Source organism: Trichomonas vaginalis, chromosome I (genome assembly GCF_026262505.1).
Source record: "Trichomonas vaginalis G3 chromosome I, whole genome shotgun sequence".
Taxonomy (NCBI): Eukaryota; Parabasalia; order Trichomonadida; family Trichomonadidae; genus Trichomonas; species Trichomonas vaginalis.
In genome coordinates this window covers 15,040,933-15,060,616 of record NC_067203.1, presented here as the reverse complement: position 1 = coordinate 15,060,616, position 19,684 = coordinate 15,040,933, and the positions used below count along the sequence as shown (strand labels likewise).

The 19,684-nt window shown below is 33.2% G+C and overlaps 11 protein-coding genes across 11 annotated transcripts; 5 read left to right on the top strand and 6 right to left on the bottom strand.

Annotated features, from left to right (window-relative positions):
* Positions 1-217: 217 nt before the first annotated feature.
* On the top strand, positions 218-1,696 carry TVAGG3_0989320 (intramolecular oxidoreductase activity, transposing S-S bonds; the record flags this gene model as incomplete). Its single annotated transcript, XM_001329972.2, has 1 exon — positions 367-1,656. One exon carries the CDS (start codon positions 367-369, stop codon positions 1,654-1,656), a length of 1,290 nt encoding a protein of 429 aa, XP_001330007.1.
* An 818-nt stretch (positions 1,697-2,514) lies between these two features.
* TVAGG3_0989310 (uncharacterized protein) lies at positions 2,515-3,942 on the top strand (the record flags this gene model as incomplete). The annotated part of the gene is made up of 1 exon (XM_001329973.1): positions 2,521-3,693. The coding sequence occupies one exon, from the start codon at positions 2,521-2,523 to the stop codon at positions 3,691-3,693; it is 1,173 nt and encodes a 390-aa protein (XP_001330008.1).
* Positions 3,943-4,113: 171 nt separating this feature from the next.
* TVAGG3_0989300 (uncharacterized protein) lies at positions 4,114-5,256 on the bottom strand (the record flags this gene model as incomplete). Its single annotated transcript, XM_001329974.2, has 1 exon — positions 4,195-5,250. One exon carries the CDS (start codon positions 5,248-5,250, stop codon positions 4,195-4,197), a length of 1,056 nt encoding a protein of 351 aa, XP_001330009.1.
* A 718-nt stretch (positions 5,257-5,974) lies between these two features.
* Positions 5,975-7,402, top strand: TVAGG3_0989290 (spectrin binding; the record flags this gene model as incomplete). Its single annotated transcript, XM_001329975.1, has 1 exon — positions 5,975-7,402. One exon carries the CDS (start codon positions 5,975-5,977, stop codon positions 7,400-7,402), a length of 1,428 nt encoding a protein of 475 aa, XP_001330010.1.
* Positions 7,403-8,677: 1,275 nt separating this feature from the next.
* TVAGG3_0989270 (general transcription factor IIH subunit 1 family) lies at positions 8,678-10,126 on the bottom strand (the record flags this gene model as incomplete). The annotated part of the gene is made up of 1 exon (XM_001329976.1): positions 8,678-10,126. The coding sequence occupies one exon, from the start codon at positions 10,124-10,126 to the stop codon at positions 8,678-8,680; it is 1,449 nt and encodes a 482-aa protein (XP_001330011.1).
* A 128-nt stretch (positions 10,127-10,254) lies between these two features.
* TVAGG3_0989280 (uncharacterized protein) lies at positions 10,255-10,590 on the bottom strand (the record flags this gene model as incomplete). The annotated part of the gene is made up of 1 exon (XM_001329977.1): positions 10,255-10,590. The coding sequence occupies one exon, from the start codon at positions 10,588-10,590 to the stop codon at positions 10,255-10,257; it is 336 nt and encodes a 111-aa protein (XP_001330012.1).
* Positions 10,591-10,689: 99 nt separating this feature from the next.
* TVAGG3_0989260 (uncharacterized protein) lies at positions 10,690-12,452 on the top strand (the record flags this gene model as incomplete). The annotated part of the gene is made up of 1 exon (XM_001329978.1): positions 10,692-12,395. One exon carries the CDS (start codon positions 10,692-10,694, stop codon positions 12,393-12,395), a length of 1,704 nt encoding a protein of 567 aa, XP_001330013.1.
* Positions 12,453-12,654: 202 nt separating this feature from the next.
* Positions 12,655-14,109, top strand: TVAGG3_0989250 (ankyrin repeat and protein kinase domain-containing protein family; the record flags this gene model as incomplete). Its single annotated transcript, XM_001329979.1, has 1 exon — positions 12,655-14,109. One exon carries the CDS (start codon positions 12,655-12,657, stop codon positions 14,107-14,109), a length of 1,455 nt encoding a protein of 484 aa, XP_001330014.1.
* An 82-nt stretch (positions 14,110-14,191) lies between these two features.
* TVAGG3_0989240 (uncharacterized protein) lies at positions 14,192-14,823 on the bottom strand (the record flags this gene model as incomplete). Its single annotated transcript, XM_001329980.1, has 1 exon — positions 14,319-14,813. One exon carries the CDS (start codon positions 14,811-14,813, stop codon positions 14,319-14,321), a length of 495 nt encoding a protein of 164 aa, XP_001330015.1.
* Positions 14,824-15,344: 521 nt separating this feature from the next.
* On the bottom strand, positions 15,345-17,705 carry TVAGG3_0989230 (uncharacterized protein; the record flags this gene model as incomplete). The annotated part of the gene is made up of 1 exon (XM_001329981.1): positions 15,345-17,705. The coding sequence occupies one exon, from the start codon at positions 17,703-17,705 to the stop codon at positions 15,345-15,347; it is 2,361 nt and encodes a 786-aa protein (XP_001330016.1).
* Positions 17,706-18,086: 381 nt separating this feature from the next.
* TVAGG3_0989220 (uncharacterized protein) lies at positions 18,087-18,923 on the bottom strand (the record flags this gene model as incomplete). Its single annotated transcript, XM_001329982.1, has 1 exon — positions 18,087-18,923. The coding sequence occupies one exon, from the start codon at positions 18,921-18,923 to the stop codon at positions 18,087-18,089; it is 837 nt and encodes a 278-aa protein (XP_001330017.1).
* Positions 18,924-19,684: the final 761 nt, after the last annotated feature.

Sequence of the window (19,684 nt, the reverse complement as noted above, 5' to 3'; positions counted from 1 at the left end):
ATTAATTGATATATCTTCCTTAATTTTCTTTGAGTTTGATTCTGGTTATGCCATCATTAATCACAAATTCACGCATAATACTTATGAGAATCATACGAAGCTTTACAAGACTGGTTCGTGATTGGATCGTCAAAATCTTTTTTGAATTTCGGAATAATAGTTCGCCTTTTAATTAGGGATCACGAAAAGAATGGAGATAATCAGTTCAGAAGTATCACTAATATTGAGTTCAATTTTGATAGGTTAAAAAAGTGACTCTTAGTGACGATGCTTTTCTTGATTTCTCTGGCAGGAACACGCATTAAAGCTAAACTAGGTCAAGCAGTTCATGTACCTTATCTTACTGGTGATGAACTTATTTCTAAAATGAAAGAAAAACCAATTGGTGTTACAATATTCCATGATACAGTGGCAAATAATATCTGGGCCAACTTCGGTTTAGAGAAATACAAAAACAATATCTCATTTGCACGCAGTGGACATGAAGATGGAGCCAAATACGGCTGCTTATATTATCCATGCTGTGTAGCCTTTCAAAATGGAAAGAAAATGGACATACCACCACCACTTGCTCGCTCTTCCAGCTTCTTCTTATGGCTCGGCGAACTTCTAGAGGGTCCAATTAAACATCTGAAATCCAAAGAACAATTAAGAGTAGCTCTTGAGGAGCACGGACAAACCGTATTTGGAATTGATTTAGAGGAGCCACCAAGGCATCTCGGAAAACTTCAGTATTATTCAGTCAATTCATCCTTATTTGCCAAATTCAACATCTCTCTTCAGAAAGGATACTACATCTACGATAACATTGAGCGTAGAATCGAGAAATTCGAAGGAAAACCACTCAAAACATTACTTACAGATCCACGTGCTGTTGATATCTCCTCTAAGCCATTTTACGGTGGTTTCGTCGTTAATACAAAGCTTGATAAAGTCTCTGAGATGCAAATTGATCTCCTTAAGAAACTTGCAGAGAAATATGGCGATAAATTCCAATTTGGTCCAATTGTTGGCACAAACGCCCTCTTATTCCTTAAGGCAGGTCGTATTGAAGGCCTTGACGCCCCATACTTCGTCGCTTTCAAGACATCTAATTTAACAGAAGGCAGATGGCTTCTTTATCGCGAAACCGACAATATCATGGATCTTCCAACCCTCGAGAAGTTCGTACAAGACATAATGGCCGGAAAATTACCATATACAATCATTTCCGAGCCAATTCCAGAAGATGCCAACAATAATCTCAAGCATATCGTTGGCAGCACATTCTCTGATGTTGTATTCGAGGATGGATACGATACCCTTGTTGCTTTCACCTCTTCTTGGTGCAAACTCTGTCCACGTCTTTTAATTGTCCTTAGAGAACTCGCAGAACTCACAAAGGACACAAAGGCTAGAATATGCTTCATGGATGGCTCAGAAAACGATACACCAATGTCTGTCCCTGAGTTTTCTTCTTATCCAACTCTTATGCTCTTCCCATCGGGACATAAAGCTGATAAGCCATTAGTCTACAAAGGAACTTACAGAGTTAAGGACCTCTCAGAGTTCATTGCTAACCGTGGAACAACTGGATTCAAATTAACACAAGATGTTGATTTCGATGCACTCGAAGAGAAGATCACAGACGAATTCCATAAGAACAAGCAACTTTAAACAAAATTTAGTAACTTTACTTTCCAATAAAGCTTTTGTTTTTCAAATCTTTTAATTTTTACTTGAATTTATTTAAAAACGATTTAATTTTCACTTGATTTCATTAACATACGTTGAATTGATTTAAAATATACACTAGAACTAGAAAATCAAATGAAAAAAATATATTTCATACCAAATAATTGGTTTTTTTAAAGAATAAATATATTTTTTAATAAAAAATAGAAGGTGCAAATTCTGCGGATCTTCTATCCGCAAAGCTTGTTCCTAAAGCGTTATAGCTTAACCCATGAATGGAAAAAAATTCCGGTGATGAAAAAGTGACATTTTCGAAAGTTTTAAAAATTGTTCTATTAATTAATTAGATTAAAAATTATCTACTCGTTTTCAAAGTTTGTGAGGAGATTTTTTTTTGTGAGGGAGTCGTTAAAACAATTTTCTCTCTAAATTTTTAAAGCTATTTTTATATTAATGAAAAACACTCTATTGACCATATCATTTTTTTGATTTTTAATCCTATAGGATTAGAATTCATCAATTTTAGCTCATTTTATAGATATACACTATCTGTATCTTCAAAATTTCCAACAATAATTCGGTTTTGCAATCCAATAAAATTTGATTCCCGCCACATTGTCCAAATTCAAATTTTGATTAGAAAAATCAAGTTCTCACATGTTATAGTTATCTAATTAAGTAAATTAAGCTGGCATTGCAAATTTTGAGAAGGAAAAAAAGCATCATCCAAACTCAACATTTTTTATATCATTTGCTAATCATTTTTCAAAAATTATTTTTCTCATTTTCACTCGGACCTCTCAAAAACTTTGAAGTTTTTTTTTTATAATCTTTCAAAAAAATAATATGACTTTGGTTTTCTTATCTCTTCTTTTAACAGATGCACGATCTTTTAGACGCGAGGCTCTAGAACAAGAGATCGAAATCAATGGCATGATAGTGACAGAAACTCAAACGTTTTCATATTCATTAGGAGAAACAACCAGAAATGGCTCAACCGTTCCTACTTTAACTCTAGTCGTCATAGATACAACAATGAACGTATCAGTTGATGCTGATAAACAAGAATCTACTACTCCATCAAGTTCTCAAAAGCTCGTCCTTAGACCATATGTCATTCCAGGCGGTGCTTTTGCCGTTCTTCTTATTGTCGGTTATATTTATTCAAATTGCTGCGTCCAAACTTATTTGATTCCAAATTTCAGTAAAAACAATGACTTCAAGTTTTCTGATGAAGGCGTTGTACATGTTGGTGGCAAAGGCCACAGATCACGCGCTCAAACTGCAATGCCTAACAGCAGAACTAATTCTCGCAGAAATTCAACACATTCACACCATGGACCACGCAGTAGAGCAGGTACAGTTGCTGGCGGAGGCCTAAGATCTCGCCGTAACAGTGTTGATAGCCATTCTGGCCCAAGAACTTGTACTAGATCAACTCGCCGCAGAAATACAAGGAATTCCATCAGTTATCTCATTACTTCCGATGATGAAGACTTAGAGCAGCAACAGCAACATGAGCAAGAACCACCAACATCAAGGAAAGGAAGGACTCATCGTTCTAACTCTACATTCGAGAATCCTACATCTCGTGCACCTACAAGACAAAGAAGGAATACAGCTCAACCTTCAGATGCTCCAAGAAGTCGCCAAAAGAGTTCAAGTTCTGATTCAGATTCTTCAGATTCTGCTCCTGCTCCACCACCATCATCACCAAAGCCAAAGCCAACAACCAGATCTGCAGATAACTCTGAATCATCCTCCTCTTCATCTTCTTCATCAAGCCCAGCTCCACAACAAAGATCCAGATCAAATTCATCACAGAGATCAAGAAGAAACACATCTTCGAGACGTCCATCGGCATCAAGAGAAAGATCTCGTACAACTCGCGGTGATGCTCCTTCTTCTCGCAGAAACTCAGTTTCATCTCGTAGAGTATCTACTTTATCCCGCAAGAAACCAGTTTCTACTTCTTCATCTTCTTCTTCAAGCGAAGACACTGATGTTGGATCATTCTAAGCTATATTGTATTCATTCATTTTATTTTTTTTTATCCTTGTATAAAACAATTATTTATTTATTTTTTTAAAAGACTTCTACCTTTTTATTAACTTTTCATAGCCCCTAAATATCAAATTTTTCCTAAATATTTAAAAATTTCTGACATTTAAGGCCAATGTAAGACTAGGACATCTATATATAGATGTTTAATACAATATGCCATAATAATACAGGTAATATTCTTGAAAACAATGTATGAAATCGAAATGATCTAGCTTATTAAAGGATATGAATATGATCTTTGCATCGAAATTATTATATACTTTTATTGGCAACCTTTATAAGCTTCATTTTGTTTTAGTAATGTTTTTTTTTATTTAATCATAATCTATCAAGAAATATATGATAATCATTTTATTTGGGGACATGTTTAGAATATTTAAAAATAAAAAACATATTTTAGCGTTTTATAAAATATATAAAAAAAATAATAAAAGAAAATAAACGCATTAAATAGCATTACATGAAGTTAAGGAGGCTTGTTGGGAGTAATCCAACACTATCGTTAATATTCTTGCAAAGATAGTATTCTCCTTCTTGTTTGAGTCCGCAAACGATCTCTCCAGCGTAAGCGTTGAGATGGTTGGCCGGACCATTGTAGTTTTCTTTGACAACGAAAAGCTGAACTCCGCCAGCTTCGCGTTCTTTCTTGAAGAGCTGGTCCTGAGGGAGGTATTGCGATGTAAGTGGGTGGACGGACCATAACTGGAAGGCATCATCTGCTCCGGCGCGGCGGAATTGGTTGAAATTAGAAATGATGGTTGAATCGAGTTCAAGAGGGAGTTCGTGAGCAGACTGAGCCATATCTGATGATGTAGTAATAAGGTGGTTTGCAACATTAGCTAATTTCGCTGAAAGATCAAGTAAAATTGATTTCAATTCTTCACTTCTCCAATTCTCGAGTTCTTCGATCTGAGTAACTAAAGCTTCCATATTCTGGGTTGAAGCTTCAGCAGCAATCCTTGATTTGGTGTTTGCGTTGATTGCTCTTCTTCTTGCTTCAATGAAATCTTGTTGTAACTTGCCCAGATCCTTAACTCCTTTGGCTTCTGCATCACGGAGGACACATCCGGCTAAGTTAAACCGGTTTTTAGCTTCGTCGTTCTTCTGGCGTGCTTCTTCGAATCTTGCTAACTCTTCCTGCAAAGATTTCTTAATCGCTGCAGCGCGGCCTGCATAGTGGGCTTGCGTAGAAGCAATGTTGCTGTTTGCGAACTTCTTCAACTGATGTGCTGCATATTCATAAGATTTTACTTGGAGAAGGTTTTTAACTGCCATTTTCGGAAATTCTTTGAAAATTTCGGAGTGGAATTCGTTTGGATCTGGTGCGCTTTTCTCATCTTTATGAATAAGAGGATCAAAAGCGAGTTTCGAAATCTTTTCTTGTAAAGATTCGAAATCTTGAGCGTATTCGAGAACGTACTGCTGTAAAGTTTCTGATATCAATCTACTTCTCTCAACTGCTTGGTCAAGAAGTAGTGGCAATTCACCATAAGGTCTAAAAGTTGCTGCCATATTCTTATCTAAGAATAATTGAAAAGATTTGTAAAAAAAGTGAAATCCTAATCGCATAGTCAGAAAATGGGTCGTAATTATAGATCCGGACTCTCAATAAACAAACATATTAAAATATCAAAACCTAATAGACAAATTCCTTTTTTATTGAGTTCACATGATTTGAGGTTGCTACTTGATATAAGATAATATTACAAATAAATAGAGCTAAACATTTCAATACTATTTTTATATCCAGATTGAGAATTTTGAGGTCTTTTGCAATATCGAATTTTTAAAAATTGTTAATAAAGGACTATGAATATCACACCAATATTGTCTTTCAGATGTCAATGAATATGCACCGTGAATTTAATAAATTTTATGAATAATTGAAACAGTCAGTCAAATTTATTTGAATAAACACTTTTCCTATAATCAACATATGTTTATTTTGCCGAAGGTGGCTATGCTTGCCCGAAGGGCAAGCATAGCCATATGAGGCCCGAAATTATATTATACAAATATTGATTTTTTGGGCATAAAGAAATGCCGTAAGTTTATGCCTTCACACAGTTGATCATCAAACTTTATTCCTCTCAATCAAACTTAAAATAACATGACATCATGCTTGTCCCGAAATCATCATTTAAAGTTGTGAAAATTAAAAGTAAAAAATATATTACCATTTTGGTTTTATTTTAGATTCCTAAGTTTTGAAGGAATATTATTTTTTCAGATATTCATGTCTGATCAAGATATTCGCCCAAATACATACAGCCAACTGCGAAGTATCCATCAAAACTACATCGATTTATATAATGCATTGTATCAGCTGAAAACGGAAAATAAAGAAGAATTAAACTCTATTTACAGAAATATCAAAGCAGAATTGATTGATTCCATTAAAGACCTTCCCAAAAATATAATCAAAAATATTTTAAATATCATTCCGTATAATAATCGCTATGTAAAGTCATATTTATCACTTGCTAAACTCATATATGATGAATATCATGTCGAAGAGGTCAATAATATTAAACTTACTTTGAACTTCCTGTTTTATAAAGAATATGAAATTGTATTAAACATTCCTGCTGATTTCTCTAAAATTAATTCCGAATATCTAGATATTCAATCAGAAAATACAATTTACAGAGCAATTATGTATAATGATTTAGAACAATTCATAGTTTTCACGGAAATTGATGGATTTAATCAAAATCAAAAATTAAAAAGCAGTTTATATCCAAAATCCGATGAAGGATATTCATTACTTGAATTATGTTGTTACCACGGAGCAGTTGATTGTTTCAAGTTATTAAGATCGAAATTTAACTCAGAAATAACTCAAACATGTCTAGAATTATCATTTTTAGGAAAAAATCCAGAGATCATGAGCGAATGTTTGAAATATCAAAAGCCAGATAAAGAATGCATGAGATATGCAATTATTTCACACAACATTGATTTTGTTTCATTCTTGATGAATGAATACAATCTAAATATCAATGTAAAATGTTGTGGAAAATATAAAAATCTTGATTCATTATTAGTTTATTTCGATCAAACTAATGATTTTGAGCAATGCTTTTATTACTCGGTGAGATTTAATATACCATCTCTTTGTGAATATTTCCTTTCACATGGTGCAAATATAAATCAAAAAGATACTCATAGAAACACCGCTCTTCATATTGCAGCGAAAAATAATAGTAAAGAAACTGCCGAACTTCTTCTTTCATATGGTGCAAATATCGAAGCAACCACAGAAACCACTGAATTTATTATGTTTCATGGTGGAAATTTCAATTATAGAAATGCATTTAGACAAACCGCTCTTCTAGTTGCAGCCCAAAAAAATAGTAAAGAAACCGCCGAAGTTCTTATTTCGCATGGTGCAAATATCAATTATAAAGATTCATATGGACACACCGCTCTTCTAATTGCAGCAGAGCATAATAATAAAGAAACTGCCGAAGTTCTTATTTCACATGGTGCAAATATCAATGAAAAAAATAAAGATGGAGTAACCGCTCTTCATATTGCAGCAGAGAATAATAATAAAGAAACTGCCGAACTTCTTCTTTCACATGGTGCAAATATCAATGAAAAAATAATTACGGATCTACTGCTCTTCATAATGCAGCGTGGAATAATAATAAAGAAATAGCCCAACTTCTTATTTCACATGGCGCGAATATCAATGAAAAAAATAAAAAAGGAGAAATCCCTCTTCATTTTGCAGCATCTAAAAATAGTAAAGAAACAGCTGAACTTCTTATTTCACATGGTGCGAATGTCAACGATAAAAATATAGATGAATTAACTGCTCTTCATATTGCAGCATTTCAAAATAGTAAAGAAACCGCCGAACTACTTCTTTCACATGGTGCAAATATCAATGATAAAAATAACGACGGAAACACTGCACTTCATATTACAACCAAAAAAGATAATCGAAAAATTGCCGAACTACTTCTTTCACAAGGCGCAAATATCAATGAAAAAGATAAAGACGGAAATACTGCATTTCATATTGCAACCATAAATGGTAATCAAAAAATCGGCGAACTTCTTCTTTCATATGATGAACATGCATGCAGATGTAACTTGTAAACTATATGTCTATTAGATTAAGGATTCGTTGCTTTTCTGAGAGCATTCCAGTATCTGGTAAGTAAATCTTTATAAAAAAATAGTAATTTTTAATCACAATCAAAAAATTTTAATATTATTAAGAGGAACAACAACATCTCCAATTGTTGGCTGTTGGAGTAATTTATCATAGCCCTTGCTTCTTTTCTTCATACTTGATTTCTCTGCATTCCCTAATGATCGAACTGTTTCAAAATCCGGATTTGAGAATCAAAGTGATCTTTGCTGACAATTTCGAATCTTCTGTTGCAAATTGGTTACCAACCATTCAAAGAACAATCAGAATGGAACACATGACAGCATTTAGCAACAACTGCATCTGCATTCTTTAATTTCTTGTGGTATTTGGCACAAACCCTTGAATTAATCTTTCTTCCTCTAATTGAATATTTCATGAAATAAATTTGGTTTCTCAATTATTCACCTTTATATATTTTATATAACACCCTTCCGAACTCGTTTATTTCGGCGATAGCATTGTAGTAAGCAGCTATTATTGACTTGACCACTTTGAAAGGAAGGAAAGAAAACTTTGTAGTAAATTCATCAGCAATTATTGCAAGGTCTGTCACCAATGTCATTTCTTTTATGAAATAGCTGAAAACTTTTGTAATTTCAGTTATTTTCTGATCATCGTTATAAAAGCTATACAATGGCGATTGGAATGAGTTGCAACATATGAGTTCGTATTTAAGGAAGATTTAATCGATAAAATGCATTATCTGTAATAGAAAAGAGAAATTATTATATTAAATACATATTTTATTAAAAAACAAACAAATTTTTTTAATTATCTGTGCATAAATTCCAAAATTGGTCTAAACATGAATTCTAAATCCTTAAATAAGAATTTAAGCTTGGAATTGTTGGCTTCTTGATTCACAACTGATTGAATTTTTTCAATTGCAGCTCCAAGCTTTTTATATTTCTCTTCATTATGAGTATTGACTGCTTGCCAGAAAGCATGAGCAAATATCTGGAGTTCTGCCTTTCTGATGGCAACTTGGAGAATTTCATCTTCTTCTGATTCAACAAATACGTGTTGGAGGCCATCATCTGGTGTCATATCTTCTAGTGCTTTATACCATGTGTTTTGATCAATTTCAACTTGTTTATTCAATGATGCAGCAAGTAATTGATTCATTTCTAAAATTGCATCATTAAATTGCTGCAATTCTTCTTCACTTGGTTGATATCTTACATGTGGTGGTATTTGGATAACTTCTTCTGGCTGATTTTCGGTTTGTTGGATTTCATTTTCAGTTTTTGTGAGAACTTCCATAGTATTTTGAACTGAATCGTATTTGTTTCCAACAGAAATAGCATCGGCATACGCTTGGAGGCTTTTGAGCTCTTCTCCTTCGATTTCGACTTTTTCTATAAAACCTTGACCGTGTGTTAGGTCTGATTCAAGGGCTGCTGGCTTTGGAGGTGTAGGTTTAGCTTTTGCATCCTTTAAAAGCTGTATAAAGTCTTTTCTGAAAAATTCTTCTTCAGATTTTTTGGAAGGAACAAGGTTTTGATAAGCAGTATATATCTCTGGATGCTTTCTGAATATTTGCGAGACTAAATGATTGTCCAAATTCAAGTCTCCTGTCTTAAATTTAAGTTTTTTCTCTTTTGCAAATTCTTTTTTAGTATTTTCGGCAATATTTTGTGGAAGCAACCTTCCAGTAGACATCCCTGCAATAATTTGGTTTTGGAAGTTTACTAAATAGTCATCTTCCAGCAGTTCTGGGTAAGTTCGCATAAGATTATCGAGAACTGGGTTATTTTTAAGGAGATCTTTAGCATATTTTGGATCTAGTTCATTGTTTTCGTTTAGTAAGAGTTCTTCAGGAATTACTTCTTTTAATTTATCAACAACGTTGTCTACAGGAAGAGGAGGTGAACTTTTAAGAACTTTGTATTGTTCAATAACCTGATCAACATCAGAATTACATGTTGTTCCGATAAATGAAAGTATTATATTTCTTTTTGTTTGATTATTAAAAATTCGAAGCATGGATTGACTTTTTTCTGTAAGTGGAACATCTTTTGAAGATTTCTTGGATAAAGCTTCGTTTTCAAGATCGTCAGGTCCGAATCTGAATGTTAAAGAATCAGTATTTTCCACATAATGGAGAAAATGCCCATTTGTGAAAACAAGAATACCAGGGTACTCTTGGCCATTGAGTTTTGCAACTATATTGTCAAATGTTTTAATTTGAAATTCATTCGAAGCGAGTAATTTCTCCATTATAAAATTTTGACTAATATATAAAGAATCAATTAGAATTATTTCATGTAGTGTATAAATAAATATGATAATGATGAATAAAGCAACATATAGATTTATTAGTCGGAAACAAAATATTATTAGTAAATTTAAATTTCGTCATCGCTACTAAGATCCTTAGGCCTAGCATCGATTCTTCCCTTAATTGGTGGATCCTCATTTTGACCAGCCGGATTAGCATATAGATCGATTTGTGCTGATTCTGTATCATTTCCGTGAGCTTCACCAAGTTCGACGTCACGATCGTTAATATTGAGTCCTGAACCGCTAGATTCGCCTTCTTCTGGCTTTTTAGGTTTATGTGGGATTGCTCTGATTATAACCATGATTATTAACAATAAAATAACAGCACAGCCAATTGCGCAACCAGCGTATGATGGGATTTTGTATAGTGATGTATCAATAGTGGATAATATTTGGCGCATTATTTAATTTTGATTTTTTTTGTAAAGTACAAACTGTTCCCAAACGTTCGAATTTTGGGGTCTATATATAAAAATTTCTGGGGAGAAAAAGTACGTTATTGATGACCGAAGAGGTGTCTGAAGTTTTCGCCACTGCTTTGAATGAAGCATTAGTCGGTGAGAACAAACACCCAGAAGAGGCCAAAAAAAATGAAAATAAGCAAGAAAATCAACAATCCCCAGCTGAAGCAAATCATGATGAAGCTCCAGTAGAAGATAAACAAGAAAAACCATCAGATAGCGCCGAAGAAGAACAGAAACATGAAAATGAACACAACGAAAATGAACCAAATCAAGAAAAACCGGAAAATGAAAATCAAGAATCACCAAATAAAACAGAATCATCAAAATCTAATAGCGAAAAATCTTCATCTTCTAGTAGTCCATCGCATTCATCAAATCAATCAGATAATGAGAACAATAACGAAGATTCAAAAGAAAAGGATTTACCTAAAAATGATAATGAGAACAATGAATCAGGTTTAGCCTTAAGCAATGTTATAAAAGATAAACTCGATGGCGAATCCGATTCTGAAAAAGAGAAAAATGAATTCGCACCTGAAGAAAATCAAGAGAAACAAACATCACAACAATCAACACCAAAGCAAACAAGCTTTCCTACATCAGAAACAAACTCTCCGAAGTCAGAAAAGAGTTCTCAAAGATCAAATACTTCTCAAAAGAAAGAAATTCCAAAGAAGTTAACATGGGTTCAAGAGCAACAGCGTATTCCCGAAAGAATAAGAACAAATAAATATGTTGCTAGACGTATTAACGCATATTCTTACACATGCAATGTTATTCCTCGTGCCGCAGCGACATCTTCATCAGAATATCGTTCTAAATCACGTGAAGTTGTACTTGATGATTTCACACAATCATTACTTAGTGATAAACAACCTGAAGAAGATCCATCCATTGAACAACTCAGAGCTTCTGCTTATCAACTTCGCCGTTTAGAACAACAGAAGGTCAATGAGCAGAAATATATGGAAGCATGCAAAGCTTCAGAAGCTAATGAATACGTTAATAGAAAGATGAAAGAAACAAAACATTTCAACTCAAGTAAAGAGTATATCCAGGATTTAATTACAAAGAGAAATGAACTTGCAGCTCTTTTGGAATATATTTCACAAAAATACGACAAAGATCTTGAAGCTCAAGTGCAACAGAACGTAGAAAGAGAACAGCAAATTAGAGAATCACAAGCTAAAGAAGTCGATGATTTCGATGCATCTGTTCCAACAGAATTACAACCGCTTTTCAAGAGGAACTCTGTAACATATTGGAAATTGAGGAGTGAAGAAAAGAATCTAGCATTGAATAAGAAATTCGATGAGGCTCAAAAGAAGAAAGAAAAGGCAGATCAACTTGAACAAATTGAAGATCAGGAAAATTATGAAAAAATGTCAGATTTTTATAAGAACAAGAGGGAGAAATTGCTAGAACTTCATGTAAAAGCATTAAATAACTTCCAACAAAATGCTGATGCAAGGCTTTTGAAGATTCATGCAGAAAAAGCTAAAGCATTGGCACCAATGCAGCAAAGATGCCAAATGATTGAAAATTTGGTTGAAAAGCTTTGCGCTAAGAAAGGAATTAAGGCCCAGCAACTTGATTTCGAGTCTGTTGATGAAAATAGAGTAGAAATGTTAAAGAAAACAGAAGTTGAGGGAATTTTGATTCCAAAACGTTCCCAAACTTCTATGAGCTGCAGGACTGCTCCTATCCACAAACCAAAACTTCACCAATCTACGAAAGTGTAATTGTTGTAAAAATATTCTTTTTTGTTATGCTAATAATCAAATCAAAACTTCTTTTTTCATCCTAAAATCAATAGGAAATATCGAATCTAATGAAAATGCACTCATTTAAGTCACAATTTGATTCGATTATGGGGAAATGATTGATAATTGAAAATTTTCTTTAGGGAATATGCAAATTAATTGGTAACTAAGATGTTCCCTTATTCTAAAGGCTTGGCGCCAAAACTAGAGAGAAATTGAGAGTTAACGTCTTTTTTAAATGACAAGTTTGCATTCTGCAGCAGCTAAAGGTAAACTTGACAATGTGAAATCTCTTGTAAATAGTGGCGTTGATATCGATGCACAAACTAGTGATCATTCTACAGCATTACACAAAGCTGTAGCTAATGAGCACGAAGATATTGTTCGTTTTTTGATTGATAACGGCGCAAATTGCAATCTTCCAAATGCAAATGGAAAAACTCCATTACATATTGCTGCTTCAAAAGGAAATCTACTAATCATCATATTATTATTAGAAGGATACGCAGAAAAGTCACCAAAAGACAAAAATAATAAAACTCCATTACATTACGCATGCGAACACGATCACTCTTCAGTCGTAAAATATCTCTGCAACGCTGGCGCAGATATTAACGTAACGGATAAAAACGGCTGGGCTCCAATTCACTATGCAGCTGCAAATGGACTTGAGAATACACTCCGTACATTACTTGATTTCCATGCTGATATTAATATCGCAAGAGTTCAAGCCAATACTCCATTACACGTTGCAGTTAACTATGGACATCTCAACATTGTTGAAATCTTAGTAGACAATGGCGCTGATATCAATGCACAAAATAAGGACGGCCAAACTCCATTACATATCGCAGCTCGAACGAAGCAGCAAAAGATTCTAGATCACTTACTTTCAAAGAATGCCAACTGGAAAATACCTGATAAGAATGACGACCTTCCAATTTTCGTTGCAATTTCAAATAATAATTCAGAAGCCGTGACAACATTCCTTTCAAAAGGATTTGAAATCGATACAATCAATGCTAAGAGTCAGACTGCTTTGCACCTTGCTGCAATATCAGGAAGTACTGAATTGTTAAGAAGAATTATTGATTATAACGCTGATATTAACGCGGTTGATTATCTCCTTAACACCCCATTGCATTATGCATCTATGAGCGATAACGCAGATATGGTCAATAATCTTTTAGCTCACCAAGCAAATGCTACACTTAAAAATGCCAAAGGAAAATCACCATTTTTCTATGCCAATGAGAACTGCGCAAGGATCTTCAGACAGCATTTCCAGAATGATGTAAACATACTTCAAGAGGGAGCTAAAGATCAAGAAGCGAAGCAAAGAGCAGTTATTCATAGAAATATCAAATCTTCAATCCCACCTCCACAGCCAATTAAAGGACCCAAGCCAAGGAGGCGGCCAGCTTCGAGCATTAAGCAACAACAGCAACAGCAACAAAGAAAGCAAAATAAGGAAAATCAGATTCCTCCACCAGTTCGCCAACAGTCTCAGCCACCAAGGCCAATCAATCAGCCAAGGCATGAGTACAGTTCAAGATCAAATGATATTAATCAGTTGAGAACAGAGATGCAACAACAAATTAATAATTTGAAATCAGATTTTAACTCCCAAATGTCAACAATGTTTAATCTGATCAATGATATCAAGGCCAGGCTTGACTCACAATCAAAGTGAATATATTCTCAAATCTTTATTCATGTTTATTAAATAAAATTCTTTTTATCTATAACCCAACTCATATTTCATAGCGTAATATAATAAAATGAACAGTTTAGTTAATATTGCGAATTATGACAAAATAATTTGTAATTTTGAATTTTATGGAAAATTCATTAAGTAGAATCCTCTAATAGCTAGCTGAGATGTATATTTTCTATTAAATTTCATCTCCTTTTACGTGGATTTTCAACAGACCTAACTTTAATGACAACGAAGATAAATAAGATGAACATCATAATACTCAGGAGTACTGTAGATATGTCTAATTGGAAATGATATGGATTTTCTTTGGAATCCTTTAGATCTCGAATTATAAATCTCATTGCGCCAATTGTTTGATGGATATATTCGCGAAGCTTAGTTTGAGTTAAGGGAAGTGCATCTTGCTCGTTTTTGTCCATTTGTCTAACAATCCTTTTGATATAATTCAGAGCTTCTTTGATTTCATCCGAATTTAGAACTCTATATTGACGGCAAAGTGCATAAGTATCTTCTAATATTGATAATATATGTTTGTACGAACGTTCATCAATTTTTTCAGCTTGATTTATTGCATAAAGAACGTCCATATACTTTGTAACTCTATGCTGAGGATTTTGAACCTGTTTTGCTTCTGATATTGCTCCAGGAATATCTATAATAACTTGGTTATCATCCATTTTATAAAAATTTAGAAAAGTTTTTCTATGAATAATTCATTTATTATTATTTCCGCGCAAATTTCCCATTTTTATTTGGATTTCTTATAAAGCCAAATTCAAATCAGAATTATAATAATGATAGCATATAATCTAGACTTTTTATTAGTGAGGGTTGGGATTTGAAATGCTGATTTGAAATCAAATCCATTATTTCTATGTTATTTTATCATTAAAAACTGAGTTATTACATTGATTTGCATGATATATATATATTTAAGGTATCAGATACTTGATTATGATGTCACATCTGATATTGCAATTGTTTATGAAGAATTTTAAGAGAATTTTGATAAACAATAGTGCCATATGCACTCTTGTTGGTCTGCATGTATCATTCTGGGAGACATTGTCACTACATTTCTCCCAGAATGGCACAATCTTCTGCAATCAGAATACGATTATATTGTTTCTATAGTATTATCGCGAAAATATACGGTTATAAGATTATAATTATAAAAAAATTGTGACCAATAAGTTAAAAATGTTTATTTAGTTGATAAATTTCAAAATAGAAGAAATTTCGGAGTTGTCGAAAGCTTTCTTAGTTGCGATCAAAGATAAAACTTCTTTGGCTGATTTAATAGCATCTGATCCTTTGACCTTTTCCACGGTTTCAAAAACTTCAGTGATTTTTTCATCACCTTCTTCGAAACAATTGATTTCCTTAGAAACAAATTCACTCAGAATCCTCTTTGATTCTTTTCCTGGGCAAATGAATGACAGAATGTTAAGTTTATCAATTCCTTCGTATTCGAAACAGTCATTGCTGCAACCACAAACTAAAACAACTGGAACCTGCTTAGAAACTAAACAATCAATCTCATTCTGAATATCTTTCTTCTGAATCTTCTTGTTCTCAAAAACTAATGGAATAAAAATTCGATCATTTGTGAATTTTGTTGACACAAAAACTCCATCAAAACTTGAATTAGAAAATCGATGTCCGAAAATAGAATCAACTGCAGAAAATGCGGAATTAAGACCAATAAAACAAACTAATGAACAAAGACTATCAACACTTAAAACAGTTTCTTCTGTTGAATGTAAACTAACTGTTTTAAGACACTTGTTGAAGTAGTTTTTAACTTGACCTTCGAAATTGTTCCTTTTGACACAAAGACTCTTCATTTCAAGCGAATTCGTGACAAATGTAGCAAAACGATTGTTATCTAATGTCATAACCAATGAAGGAACAAAAGAAGACAAAAGATGTGACACCATTTGTGGTGTAATTTTATCGGGTTTATTGATCTTGAAAAGACCTGTTTCTTTAGTAATTGTTTTCTCTCGTTTGTTGACAAATTTAATTTTGGTGACGTTTTCTGTTGTTTGTGTGAAAAACGGTTTGCCACTATCGTCAAATGACAAAATGCCACATAAACCGTTGATTGATGTAAAAACAGCTTTTGAATGGACACCATTGATGAAATCATCATCTAACAATGAAACAGCCGTCTGGTTATCTCTGATGGCAAAGCAATTAGATGAAGATGATGTGACATTGATGATTTTTCCTTCAATTTCTTTAACATCTGAAATTTCTGCGTCATAAATAGTAACAAACGAATTATCAGAACATAAATAGAATGTATCATTTGCAGAACCAATGTATTTGACTTCAATTGGAATGTTTTCGATAACTTTAGTGTTTTGAACATCATAGTTATCGTCAATTTCGAGAATTGTGACTTTTTTATCTCCATAAATTAAAAGTTGATTCTCAAAAAAGTGACAAAGTTGACCATTTTGGATTTCCTTGATCAAAACATTTTCTTCGACAAATGTATCTGATAAAGGACACAAATAAACTCTTAAAACATCGTCTGTTTTAAGACAAACAAGTAATTTAGAGACAATCTTGAAAACTCCAACAATTTTGCCTTTAGTCTTAAAAGTGACAAAATTGTTTGAAATAAACAAACCGTTATCAATTTCACTGATACGATATTCATTTGTGATGTCTGTGATCTTATGATCATTTGTAGATTGAAAAGTGAAGTGACATTTCGGATCAGTGAAATCATCGCAATCCATTTGAATTTTGTCATCTGTTGTTTTTGTCTTCATAGAATTCTTAGATTGTTCTTGGATATTCTTGTAAAGATCAAATGGTGACATAGTCAAAACTGATGTCAGATTTTCATGACATGTTTCTGTCATCTCTTCAATGAATTTAGTAAATGTGATTTTGTCGACAACTTCGATATCTGGTTCTGGAACTTTGACAACGCGTTGGTTGTTTCCGATTCTTGCGTTGTATTCTGTGACGTCTTTGATTGTAACTAAGTCGTTTGATGAAATATTCTCCATTTGAATCAATCTCTGACGGAAAACTTTCAAGATCTTGATGAACTCATCATGAAGAGAAATAACAACTGGAATAATTGACCTCTGATTGCCAATTGGTCGTTGTTTGATAGTTGAAATAGTGCTTTTAACACGTTTCGACATCTTTTCGAATGATTCGATGATTTTGTCATCAGGACAGTTCTGGCCACAGTTCTCAATTGTCTGGTGGATCTCGGGGAAGTTTGATTTCATTTCAAATTTAGTTTTAGGACTTTGCCGCTCAAAACATGATCGACAAATCCATGAAACAAATGGAGAGTCTTTTTCGCGGTGTGGAATGAAAACGGAGTGTTTGAACTCTTTAGAACGCCTCGATTTAAGACAAACAGAGCATGAAAGTGTCAAACTGGATGCTGCAGCTGATAAAACATCATCCATGCACAAAAGATCAACAAATGAATTGTTTGATAGGTCTTTGATGTTGTATGATGGTGTGACATAGTTCTTGAAGAGGTGTTGGCTGCCTTGGTAATCAAATTTAACCGGTTTCGCTGAAAACATGGAAAGGAGACGGTATAACTGGAACTGTGTGATTGCAGAGGATTCATCGATCTCAGGAATGCCGTTTTTGTCGAATATTGTCGAAATCTTTTTAAGATCTTTTTCATTATTTATCTCTTTCAACGAAGAAAGATCATAATCCTTGGAGATTTCGCTTTCTGTGACAATAAGAGCTGAATTTCTTGTAGTATACAACTGTGAATTAGTTGGAAATTCGTGATTATTAACGTCAATTTCGGTTTTTGTTAATTTTGTAGATCCAAGCTCTGTAAATACTTTGTTCAGTTGTTCATCGTATTGTGGTGTTATAAGTTTGATAATTAATTCGCCATTCTCTTTCGAAAAATCAAATTTCGGTTGTTTCAGAGAGGAATCAATGACTTATGAGAAATTTAACTTGCTGAATGATGTTCCAACTTCCGAAATAGACTTGAAAAGCTGTGAAAATGAGAGGTAATGAGCTGTTCTTTTATCAGAAAGATGAATTGTTTGGATATTCTGAGAAAGCTCGTGATGAATGTCATATTTCTTTTCTCTTGAAAGCGCTGATAATAAAAGGAACTTGTTATGTGTTAAGCAATACAAGTAACAGTTTGATTTTGGAAATTCTGGTCCAACAAATGTTGAAAAGACAACAGGATCTTCTGTATCATCTTCAGAATAAACTGTATGTAAGAGATAAATACGAGTATCTAAGATACATGCAAGGATATGAAGTTGTTTGAGGTTGTCAATGGTTAAGAGAGCCCAATCTTCGGATAATGGACTTGTTGTACTGAATTTGAGCTTTGGATAAATCTTCTTCCACTCTTGCTCATAAAATCCAAATTTTGTATCAAATTTAAAGGTCGAAATGAGATGTTGCGTTGTTGTACCAAATGAATTAGCAATGCATTGCAATGGTGTTAATAATTCTTCATCAACTGGTGCAAGGAATATTGTTTTAAGTCTTCTTCGGATTTCGTATGAATCAAAATTCTCTTTATCTGGAAGGAGACTTATTAGGATTTGTGGATGAGGAAATGCAAATGCTTCTAAGCTCTTAGCAATGTAATAATCGTTGATATTTTCGGTGATTTGAATAGTATCGTCTTTAATTGGTGAAACTTCACCAATTTCGGGTACTATTTCATCTATGCTCAAAACCTTTTGCTCTGAATTGACTGACGGATTTATTTTCGTTTCCTTAAAAACAGTCAAATCAGATAATTTCGACATCAGAAAAAAATGATCTCATTTTTACAGAAAAACAATCATAATTTAATAGATATATATATGAATTGCTTAAAAGGGGGGAACTCATTTTTTAGACCAAAAAAGTGGCACCTGAGTATATTGTTTCTGCTTTATCTGATCATTGAAAGGGAATTGATCCACGTTATTAGTATGAAACAATGATATACTAGGGACTAAAGAATATTAGTATTACAAAAACCCAATTATTCGATGTTCAACTCATCATATCTTGCATTAAAGTTGATACCTTTATTTTTTCGAAATATTACAACAGTAGCAACCTTACGTATTACCAATGATAGCCAGAGTACTATTTTGGCATAAAAAAATTAAAACGATATTAAAACAACAGATTGACTAGTCATTCTGGTATAGTATCATGCATACTACCAGGTGATAAAATCTCAAATATCTTAGCTTAACTTCCGTTTGATTATGAGATACAGATCTAATGTTGCTTATTTTGTAGCCATAGTCACTAACTAATAACATTATTATGATAAGAAGACTAAATGTGCGAGTTTAATATACATTTGATTCAGATTTATTATCGAAAATCAAATCACAATATATATCTTGAACTCATCTGTTAATAAAATCATGATATTATTGATTGTTTTCTAGATGTTTACAATATTTTCTAAACATGTGAAGATAATCCTTAATTTGAACCAGAAATAATTTTAAATTACTAACAATGGATGGTTATCTATATATAATAATATATTATTTTTGATAGTAAA